The following is an 11,915-nucleotide window of genomic DNA, read 5'->3' as shown; positions in this document are numbered from 1 at the left end:
ATTGGTGCAGCATCTGAAGTACTGCGAACTCCGTACCGGTCCGTTGTGGTGAAGAGGGAGCTGAGCTGTAAGGCAAAGCTCTCTGTTTACCAGGCTACGTTCCTACCCTCACCTATGGTCACGAGCTCTGGGTAGTGACTGAAAGAACGAGATTGAGGAAACGGGTGGTTGAGATGATTTTCCTCTGCAGGGTAGCTGGACTTTCCCTTGAAGACAGGGCGAGAAGTTCAGTTATCAGGAGAGACTCAGAGTAGAACCGCTGCTCCTCCACATCGAGAGGAGCCAGTTGAGGTGGTTCAGGCTGGTAAAGATGTTCCCTGGGCGCCTCCCTAGGGAGGTGCTTCGGGCATGTCTGACTGGGAGGAGACCCAAGACACGCTGGAGAGACTACGTCTCTTGGTTGGCCTGGGAACACCTTGAGGTCCTCCCAGAAGAGCTGGAAGAGGTGACTGTGGAAAGAGATGTCTGGGCTTCCCTGCTCAAGTTGTTGCCCCCGAGACCTGACTTCGGAACAAGTGGAAGATAATGGATGGGTGGATGGATGGATGGATGGATGGATGGATGGATGGATGGATGGATGGATGGATGGAATAAAAACTAATAAACTGTACACTTGGCTCTGGAAAAAGTGAACTTTTCTAAGTTATTTCCATTCTTCTATGTTTATAGTGCATACTGTATTATAGCCTTTTAATATTTTCTCTTCATCTTCTCCTCTGAGTTCCTTTACTTTGCTTTGTCTTCTTGTCCCAACTTTCATCCTTCTCCTCTTCATCCTTCTCATCTTTTCCCTTCTCCCAAAATTTCCACCATCTCTTCTTCCTCTTGTCGTCCTCCGTCTTGTATTTGAGCCTCCTCACTGGGTCGGTGGCACTTCGAAGGTTCGGGTCATCAAAGTCCTCGTTTAGCATGAAGGTCCGCTCGATGAGCTTGGCTGACTCCTGCCAGTTCTGGAAGCAGTCCGTTCCCAGCTGAGAGATTTCCTGCACTGCGTTTGGAGAGAGGACCGAGCCATCGGGACGCAGGACGATTACTGTTGGAAGGTCCTTCACCCTAAACATGTCCTGCAGCTCCCTGCACAACATAAAAGAACACTGATTGATTCAACGGCACAAATTAGAATACTAAACACGTATTAAATATGCATCTTATGTTGTCCACCTACATTCTGAATGGGTCCTCAAAGCCCAAAAACAAAGTCTTTTTGTGCAGCTCTTTCAAAAATCTTTCCTGCTGCTCCTTTGATTGGTCCAAGCTGGAGAGAAATGATGGAAATTTCAGAAGTGATTTACAAACCGGCGTGCTTTAACGCAACCACATAAGGTAGACATGAATAAAAAGTCAAGATGAAGACCTGATGTAGATGAGCGCCAGCAGTTTGGGGTATTCGATGTATGCCGGATCTTTCAGTTTCTTAAAAAACCCATTTAAATCTGGTACAAAATCTTGGCACTTCTCACATGCTGCAGCTGCGAAGAACAGCATCAGGATGCGGTTTTCCAGGATCCCGATGATCTCGCGCTCCGTGTTGAGCTCATCCTGGTCCGAGTTGTTCTCCACGAGGACTCGGTTTAAGAAAATGTCCACCATTATGGAAGACGGCGCGGGGATTAGCCTGTGAAGAAAGGATATGTAGAATTAATCAAACGTGCAACACAAGTCGGTACCAGCAGTCCTTCCTTATATCTTATCTACAAACGGTGGTCCTACCGAGTTTGTAGATTCTTACAAATAACTGGGAATCTTGGTCGATGCACATCTCTCCTTTAAGCCTCATGTCGAAAAAAAAGCCGAAATTAAAACCGAGTTTCTTCTCGGTTTCTCCAGAAATGGATCCTGTCTACCTCTGAATGCTAGGAAACACCTTGTATCTGTTACTTTCCTTCCATCCATTGATGGTAACATTATATGAATGCTCCTTCAAGCGCCTTGCCAATGTTGGACGCTGTCTATCATGGTGAGCTAAGATTTATAACTGGCTGTAACCATGGTACCAGTCACTGCACCCTGTATTCACTGGTTAACTGGTCATCATTAGCTTCACGCAAACTCTCTCACTGGTATATTTTCATCTTTAAATCATTTCTTGGTCTGCTGTCTTCATTATTCTTCATCTTCTCCTACATGTCACTTCGTCAATGCAGCTACAGCGTGCACTCTCAAGACATCATTACCTGCAGCGACCCCTCAGTGAGGACCGAACTCGGCAAAAAGGCCTTTTCTTCCTCCTGTAACCTGGAACACCTTGCAAAAAAACCTGAAGCTCTCGACCTTGACCTCTCTAAGTGCCTTCAAACATCTGCTATGTTCCTGGGAAAAACCAATGCAGACATGTTCCTGTCTTTAGTATTTTACCTTGTTCCATAATGTAGCTTGATTTTATTTTGTTTTATATCACTACATTCATTTAGCTTTTATTTTATATGCATTTTATGGTTGTTTGTTGCTGTCTGTACCTCACCTGTGTTCTTTGTTAAAAACAGGCCTCTCTTGAAAATGAGTCCTTGTGACTCAATGAGACTAACCTGTATAAATAAAGGTTGAATGACGTGTACAAGTGAAGCTTGTTGCTCAGTTCCATACAGTGTAACCTCATCGGTTTTCAGGGTACAACAAACCAAAGAATTTCAAGAAGCTTTGAGGAACTCAAATTTTCCCACATTAGAATAACTTGGAAAATGCACGAGATCACTGTTGATGGTGGTTACACGAGTCACAGCAATCCCAACTGTTGTGTTCTTCAGTCTTGTTTAAAAAAGCTTATTAAAAACTGTTTTTATTAATGGTTTACAACCAAAACCAAAAGACTAAAATGGGCTTTAAGCTACCGTGTGTTGTTTTAACAAGTAATTTCAGACTCAGCATGTGACAGTAAGAGTTGGACTAAACATATCCTGCACATTTCACCTCAGGTTGGATAAAAAGTAAAAATAAAATAAAAAGATTCAATGATTTCAGTAAAAATGTCAAGAAGTTCTTAACCTCTGATTCGTAGTGTGACGAGCTTCTGCATACAGGATAATTGAAGGCAAAGCAATTAATAATTATGATTATTTGCAGAGGCGGCATGGTGACGCAGTTAGTAGAGCTGTTGACTCTCAACGAGAAGGTTGTTGGTTCAAATCCTGGCTGGGGGGGCTTTCTAGGTGGAGTTTGCATGTTCTCGCCGTGCATGCATGGGTTTTCTCCGGTTAATCCGGTTTCCTCCCACAGACCAAAAACATGCATGTTAGGGTAATTGGTAACTAAATTGTCCCTAGGTGTGAGTGAGAGCGTGAATGGTTGTCTCGTTTGTCTCTGTGTCCCTGTGATGGACTGGGGACTGTCCAGGTTGTCACACAGTGACTCCTGGATATGGACACCAGTGACCCCCACGACCCAAAAAGTAAGAAGCGGGTAAAGATAATGGATGTATGAATGTACAAAGATTACTTCCTACAAATTTCATTAAAACATGTCTGGTGGGGCACGAGATATTTTACTAACAGACACACATGCACAGGCAACAACATGAGCCTTTGCCATTTGGTGGAGAGTAATGATAATCATCTTATAATCTAGAACTAAAGTCCAGGTAAAGAACACACAAAATATTGTGAATCATGACTTTAAATAAACAGAAGAATATCTGCACGTTGTGTGAAACTCTAAACTTTTATGAAGCCAAAACCTGAAGCCAGTGGCGCATCTTCACAAAGGAACAGATTGGGCATTAAAATAAAACAAATAATTGTTCTGAATACCTTCAGATCATCCTGTAACTGCTGATTTAGTCAGTGCAGCAATTAGAATAACACTGAAAATAAACTCTGAAATATACGTTTATCTTTTGTTCCCTAAAGCAATGGCTCCCAACTCTGGTCCTTGAGGAACACCATATCTGATTTAAATGAATGGGTGATTAACAAGCTTCTGCAGAACATTAAGAAGTAATTAAATCACTGAATCAGGTGTGTTGGAGCAAGAAAACAACTAAAACATGCGGGATGGTGTTCCTCAAGGACCTGTGCTGGGAACCACTGCCTTAAAGTGTTATTGCTCCGGAAATGTTCACTTATGGCTCCATAAATTAAGAAAATCCTACCGTCAGCAGGCTACAGCAGTTTTTGCATATAAAAGAAATACTAATTTAAATACGTCACAACAATTTAAACAAGAAAAAGCAAAAGATAAACACTACCAGTAAACAAAGCCCAGCAGATGAAAAAGGTAAATCAGAATTAAACTTCAGGCCTAAGAGCTGAAAATGGGTTTTATCTGTTTAATCCAGTCAGTATTTCTGTCGCTCCTGTCGCTGCGGGCCTTTAACTGACAGAGATAACCACACAAATTAGATTTGACTCTGTGGCACTGGGCTGTGCCAGATCCATTTGAGGCAACAATTCTGCATTAAAACATCCAAAACGGATGTGAGAGAGTTATGTTTAGCATCATCTGATCCCACCTGCAGGAGGATTTACTGTAACTGTGAATTTGGAAAAGTTATTTCCATTCTTTTGTTCAAAGCTCATCACCCAATCCACTCCAGCACTGCTGCAGTTTTGTTAGTTGCTGCTTTAACAGCTCGTCAATCTCTGTACGCGCTCCAGCAGGTAAATTTACATGTTAATTCTCCTCACCTTGAAACTCCTCGTCTCCCACGAGAAATGCAATCCACGGTTTCTCGCGTTCTCTCCTCGTTCACACCATTGTGATCTTTTTTTGATTCATTTTCATTTCTTCCTTTGAATCCTGAAGAATGGTATTTCAGAGACACCTTTCACTGCTGCTTTGCTCGTGTCTGTAATTTGTTCACCCTGCACTCTGTGGTCCACTGAGGGGGATTACGGATAACTAGAGGTGTGGCAGGGCTGTAATCATGAGGTAGAAGTTGATTCTGTTTGTGTGTGTGTGTGTAGCTTTTAAAAGTCCAGCTCAACGGCAGAAATCTTATTACTAAAAAAGAAGAAGGGGGAGGGAAGGAAGGATGAGGATTGAGGACAAATTGGATTGCAAAGGGAGGACAAACATGCTCTGCTGAGGAAAGGTGTTTGAAAGAGACAGATGCATTTTCTTGGAAGCATCAAGTGTGGTCAACGTATGGTGGCCATGAAGTTTAAACCACAAGTACAAATTAAAAAAACACAACATTTGAAAAAACACAATTACATTAAGTAAAACCAGAAGAGGTGGGAAAGATGGGAGGTTCAAACATCACGTTGTCCAGTCAGTGATGTTTCATGTTTCCCACTGGTCCCACCTTACCCACATCTTCTGGTTTCGCTCAGTGTAATTGTGTTTCTTCGAATGTAATTGCACTTTTCAAATTTAATGTTGTTTTTTCAAATGTTGTTTTTTCAAATTTAATTGCATTATTTAAAATGTTGTTTTTCTCAAATGTAATGGCATTTTTTTCCAAACCTATTTTTTGTGTTTCTTCAAATGTAATGGTTTTTTCAAATTTATTTGCATTTTTATGTATTTTTCAAATGCAATTGCATTTTTTAAACAAATTTAATTGCATTTTTTTCAAATGTAATTGCGTTTTCAAATGTATTTGCATTTTTTCAAATGTGTTTTTTCAAATGTGTTTTTTCAAATGTGTTTTTTTTTTTATTAATTGTGTTTTTTTTTCAAGTGTGGTTTGTCAAATATGCGTTTTTTCAAATTAAATTGCATTTTGTCAAATGTATTTGCATTTTTTTCCAAATGTAATGTTTTTTCAAATGTAATTGCTTTTTCAAACGTAATAACATTTTTCAAATGTAATTATGTATTTTCAAATGTAATTACATTTTTTCAAATGTGTTTTTCAAATGTGTTTTTTCCAAATATAATTACATTTTGTCCAAATGTGGTTTTTTTTTCAAATGTAATTGCATTTTTTCCAAATGTGTTTTTTCAAATGTAATTGCGTTTTTTCAAACTTGATTGCGTGGGGGTTTTTTTTTTCCCCCAAATGTTTTTATTTTCTTTCAAATGTTGTGTTTTTTAATTTGCATTTGTGGTTTAAACGTCAGGGCCACCATATCAAGGACCTGTTTCAACCTTCCCCTCACAGCCAAGGGTGGCAGCAGTTTTCTATTGAACATTTACCCTTAAGAGCACAATCATGAATCAATTGGATATCTGTGTTGGAGAAACGAAGCGAGAAAGTGGACAGTTTGAGTCTGGTTTTGATGAAGCTCTGCTCACTGATCTACACAAACACATGCAGCAAACACTCAGGTTAATCTCAGAGGAGAGAGCTGGAGGTAAATATAGAGGTGGGAGGGTGAGAGATCTAATAGGATTAGTCTGAGTCACACAGACAAACGTCACTACACACGAGTACACACACACACGGTCCCACGGTGTCCAACGCATAAACACGCTTTTTGGACGTTGATACATGAGCAGACGCAGCACATGCCAAAGCTTGTTAGCTGCCCTCGAGGCGCAGCTTCACCGTGCCAACGTAATTCAGTCCGTCGCTCAGTGGTAACACGACATTAAATTATCTGTCGTGGTGACTCTTCGTAGCTGCTGGGACATTTTTCATCAGCAGCTGAGCCAAAAATGTCACTTTTCAGGTGATGGATCACCTGCAAATAAAATGCAATAACTGTTATCTTCATATCTGCATCATCAGTGTCGTGGAAATGTTTGTGGACACCGCTGGGAAAGATTTCTTGTGAGATGAAGGTTTCCAAAACTAGCCACACATCTTTCAGCTATTGACAAATAAGAGCAAGATGATGCAAAATGACAAGTAATGTAAGATTAAATGTTTCACAAGTCAAAGTAATCAGAAGGTAGAGACGGATCAGAGCGTCACGGCCTGTCCTCCTAAGATGACACGAAGGACAGCGAGGTATTTGCACCAGTTCACTCTGAAAACCCACAGATGTGCTTCAGACGACTCAAGTACCATCGAGGTTAACCTTTCTGTGACAGCAGCTGTGTGGAAATGTGCTGCATAAAATCCACTTCTATAGATGTGCTGACTAAAACCAAACATCTTGTTCTCTCGAGGCCAACTTCCAAATTTAACTTGGCTAAAAGGCAAGAAAAATTTAAGACGCGTTATTCCTTGAAGGAATGCATATCGCCCGCCAGCTTACATGCCGAGGTTTGACTGAGAAGTTTCAGTCAAACCCTGTAAGACGTAACGTGAGCTCTCTCGTGATCCATCTCGTACTGCGTCGAGGATAACTTGCAGCTACTACCTCGCCACATTTAGCTAAACATTTGTAAAGTTAACATTTTTGTGTAGGCCAAGGCTGACTGGCTATGGTGGCCATCTTGAATTGAACTGACTCAAAGTCCAGGATGTTATCTGTGGAAAACATTCAGAGTTTCATTAAAATTCACCCAGTGGTTCATGAGGTACTTGGCTAACAGACAATTGACACCAATATTTACTGTCAAATAAATAAAGATCTTGTGCAATCATTTAGTGCATGTGTGATTAGTAAGAGTAAGTAATTGATAACCCTAAATTGTGCCTATAGGTGTGAGTGAGAGTGTGAACGGTTTTGTCTGTGTCCATGTGATGGACTTATCCAGGGTGTACCCCACCTCTTACAAAGTGACGGCCAGACATACAGATAAACACACACATGTGCTTACAAGTAGCTAAAAACATTAAGTAAAAAAGTTTGAAATGGAAAAGCATTTTTAAGCCTAATGTAAAACTGTAAATATTAACTTGCATCAGATCAACTATTGTTTAAATAAGTAATGCAATCAAAACTAGTCATTGCATTCCATGTGAAAATGCAGTGTGAATGTTTATTGCTAATTAACTTGATGAAAAACAGCTGAAATTAGCTGAAAATGATTTTTACGGAAACTTTTTTACTTTTGGACATTTGTTATGAAGCGTAACCATAACAAGGGGGTTTTCTACAACTGGGAGCTGCCGATTAACATCTCAAACAATACCTGCAGTTCCCAATCCCAAATGAGTTGAAGAGGAGGTGCCATGGATGCATTCCCATCTACTGCCGAGATCTTGGAGGTGGCGAGAAATGAGGCTCGTGACAGCGAGAGGACCGAGATCTTCCCCCAGCACCTACAGTTAAATCCGCAATGATGAGGCAACTGCTGGGAGAAATGGTCATCTCTCTGGGAGGAGTTCAGCCCAGCATTCAGGCAGTCCTGCTGCCCAAGAGGACCGAGAGGTCTGCCAAGTCTGGGTGGACATCTGCAGCCAGTCTCTTCAGCTCTGCTGTGGGATGGACCACTACAAGAGATCCTTCCTGCTCAAAGCCATCAGCATCTGTAACATCTCTTATTGAAACCAAGATGATGAGCTACCACAACAATTAATTTCCCTTTGGGATTAATTAAGTATTTTTGAATTAAATTGAATTAAAGCATGCTGAAATGTAGCTGAAAAGGAAGAATAAGTCTAAGTTAGCAGAAGATAGCAGAAACAACACATATTTGCTGAATTTGATTTAGATAAGAAGAAAAATAGGTAATTAGCTCTAAAAGTTGAAAATGGCAACAACAAGAAAAGACAGCTGAAAAGTAACTGAAAAGGTAGAAAGAAGCTTTAATAACCAGAAGGAAGTGCAGAGCACACAATTTTGCTTAATTAGACTGAAAGAGGCAGAAATGAGCACAAAAAAGTGGAAATTATCTGAAAAAGCTTAAATTAGCAAAAGACATCTGGAAAGTAGCTAAAATAGCAGAAATAAGATTAAATTAGCAGAAGGACATGGAGAGAGCACATTGTTGCTGAATTAGGCTAAAAAAAGCTTAAATTAGTGTAAAAACTGTGAGATTAGCAGAAAAAGCTAAATTAGCATAAAACAGCTAAATAGTAGCTGAAATAACTGAAACTGGCAATGAGCTGCAACAAGCAGAAATAAGTTAATTAGGTTGAAAGTAACTGAAATTACCACAAAAAAACTTTAATTTATCTGAAAACAGCTTAAATTAGCCAAAAACTGCTAACAAGATAGCTGAAAAGGTAGAACAAGCTTCATTTAGCAGAATGAACACATTTTCTCATTTAGGCTGAAAGAAGCAGAAATGAGCACAAAAAGTGGAAAATATCTGATGAAAGCTGAAATTAGCATAAAAAAATGCTGAAAAGTGGCTAGAAAGCAGCTTAAATTACCAGAAAGAAGTTGAGATCACATTTTTGCTGAATTAGGCTGAATTTTTTTTTTTTTTTGAGTGCAAAAAATAAAGAATTAGCTGAAAAAGCTAAAACAAACACAAAAACATGAAATAGTAAAAATATCAATATACAAAACTGAAAATTGCATAAATAGCAGAAAGGACCATATCACACTGAAATGAGCAGAAAGCAGTTAGAATAAGCACATAAATGTTGTAGGTGGCATAAAGAATCTAAAAGGAGCACAAAACAGAGGAAAAACAGCTGAAAGTAGCTGAAAGTAGCTAAAAAAAAGTTTAAATTTGCACAAGGAAGCTGAAAGAAGCTGAACCAGAACAAAATGTGAAAAGAGCAGTAAAACGTTGTAAACAGATCTAAAGATCTGAAGGATGTAAAATGAGCTCAGTTCATTTTCTGAGAAAAAAAAAGTGGCAGAAAGGCTAAATATTTCAAAAAGCTAATGTTGCACCAATACCAAAAGTCATAGCTCCCTTCTCCTGAATGAGCTGAACATTTATGATTTGTTGAAAGAGCACAAAAATCGTACGGAAGAAAAACAGATTACAATAGTGTGAATGCTTCATACGTGAGCACAACTAATACCTGGTGGCATATTCAGATCTTCAAGGGTTAAGAGGCAACTTTTTCTAATTTAAAATTTTCTCCTCGGGTTAAATAAGAAACTGAATGATCCTGAATTTGTGAAGTGGGTGGAAACCATCAGCCTGTTTGTTGGTCAACTGTGAATAAAGGATGAGAAGGAGGAGGCGTAATGGCGGCCTGCTGTAACTGACCATTATGCAATTATGGAGAGGGCACACACCAGCAGGCAGTAATTAAAAGAAGTTTCAGCTGCATTGTGGGATGTTGGTGCTGGAATAAAACAGCTGCGTGTGAAAAGAGAGAAAGCTTCAAAATGAGCCCATAATTAGTGAGTTTATCTCACAGCCCTGAGATTTTAGACCCTGATGTTTTAGGATTTCACCCTTTATGGTTTAAACTGAGTTCAGTGAATGTCACTGTAACAATAGAGGCTTTATATTTCTTTTAAAAGACAGAAGAGACAAACCATCAAAGTTTTCTAAAAATCTATTTTCATTTGTTTTGACAAACATGCAACAAAAGCTGTGGTTTGCATTAAAAACAGCTGAAGTAACACTGTAACTAATCTGCTGTTGTCCAAGTGAGAATGTGTCGGTGTTAAAACAAATACATTCGATGTTCACAACTATAGACAAACTATAAAAAAAAATTGGGTTTAAAGCATGAAAATACAGTTTCCAGGGTCAAAAAATGATTTGACAAGAAACACAAGGACAAGATAAAGAAAATGTTTTCTTAAAAATTACATATTTTTGTGTTAATTCTAAAAAAAATAAAAAAAAAAATACATAAGAGTTTGTAACTAACCGCAGCCTGGAGACATGCAACAAGACAGAACAGCTGATAAAAACAATACATTACAGGTTTTGGCTTCTTCCAAGAAAACATTTCAGTCGGTACAAAAAGAAACATAACGTATCATAAAGGCTCAAATTTTAACCCAAAACATTCGGCAGCTTTAAGACAAATGAGCAGAAAGAACTAATAGTTGAAAACTTGATTAATGAACGGCTGCGTGAAGTTGAAACTATCATCCAAAATCTTTCTGAGTTTGGTTTGAAATAAGAAATGTATGCAGCCGTTTGAAAAATAAGTTATGTCTGAACTACAGGAAATGGCATTTCCTGCAAAAATGCAGTGTGAATACTTATTGCTGAAGAACTTGCTGAAAAACAGCTGAAATTAGCTAAAAACAGCTGAAATTAGCTAAAAAAAATGCACAAATGAAGCTGAAATGGAAGAACAAGCCTAAGTTAGCAGAAAGAACATGTATTTGCTGAAACTGGTTTAAATAAGCAGAAATGAGCACAAAAAATTGATAAATTAGCTTAAAAAAAGGCTGAAATGAGCAAGAAATAGCTGAAAAGTAGCTGAAACGGCAGAAAGAAGCTTAAATTACCAGAAGAAAGTGGAGAGAGCACAATTGTGTCCAATTAGACTGAAAGTAGCAGAAATAAGTACAAAAAATGGAAAATATCTGAAAAAGCTCAAATAAGCCAAAAAAAAACAAAAAACAGCTGAATAGTAAAAAAAAAAAAAAAAAAAGGCAGAAAGAAGCTAAAATTACCAGAAGCAAGTGGAGAGAGCGAGGGCAGCACGGTGACGCAACTGGTAGAGCTGCTGCCTCTCAGCGAGCAGGTCCCTGGTTCAAATCCCGGTCCGGGGCCTTATCTGGGTGGAGTTTGCATGTTCTCTCCGTGCATGCGTGGGTTTTCTCCGGGTACTCCGGTTTCCTCCCACAGACCAAAAACATGCATGGATGGATATAATGGATGGATGGATGGAAGTAGAGAGAACACTATTTTGCTGAATTAAGCCAAAAAAACTTTAAATGAGTGCAAAAAAAAAAAGTGGAATTAGCTGAAAAAGCTCAAATTAGCATAAAAAAGCTAAATAGTAGCTGAAATAGCAGAAATTGTTAAAACTTGCAGAAATAAGCTGAAAGGAGCTTAAAAAGCTGAAATTAGCAGAAAGAAGTTAGAAGCACAAAAATGTAGTTAGCAGAATAAAGCAGAAAGGAGCACAAAACAGCTGAAAGAACAGCTGAAAGTAACTGTTTTCAATTTAAAAGCACAAGGAAGCTGAAAGAAGCTGAACCAGAACAAAATGTGAAAGGAGCAGTAAAAGGTTGTAAACGGATCTAAAGATTTGAAGGATGTAAAATGAGCTCAGTTCATTTCCTATGAGAAAAAAAGTGGCAAAAAAGGCTAAATAATTC

The 11,915-nt window shown here is 38.9% G+C and overlaps 1 protein-coding gene across 1 annotated transcript; it reads right to left on the bottom strand.

The window, feature by feature from the left end:
* Positions 1-545: 545 nt before the first annotated feature.
* On the bottom strand, positions 546-1,590 carry LOC119422769 (nucleoredoxin-like protein 1). The gene is made up of 3 exons (XM_037690165.1): positions 1,355-1,590; positions 1,166-1,255; positions 546-1,074 (listed from the first exon to the last, which is right to left on the bottom strand). Exons 1-3 carry the CDS (start codon positions 1,588-1,590, stop codon positions 705-707), a joined length of 696 nt encoding a protein of 231 aa, XP_037546093.1. The 3' UTR covers positions 546-704.
* Positions 1,591-11,915: the final 10,325 nt, after the last annotated feature.

This window comes from Nematolebias whitei, chromosome 16 (genome assembly GCF_014905685.2).
Source record: "Nematolebias whitei isolate Nwh7 chromosome 16, NemWhi1, whole genome shotgun sequence".
Taxonomy (NCBI): Eukaryota; Metazoa; Chordata; class Actinopteri; order Cyprinodontiformes; family Rivulidae; genus Nematolebias; species Nematolebias whitei.
This window is presented reverse-complemented; position numbering and strand designations above follow the sequence as displayed.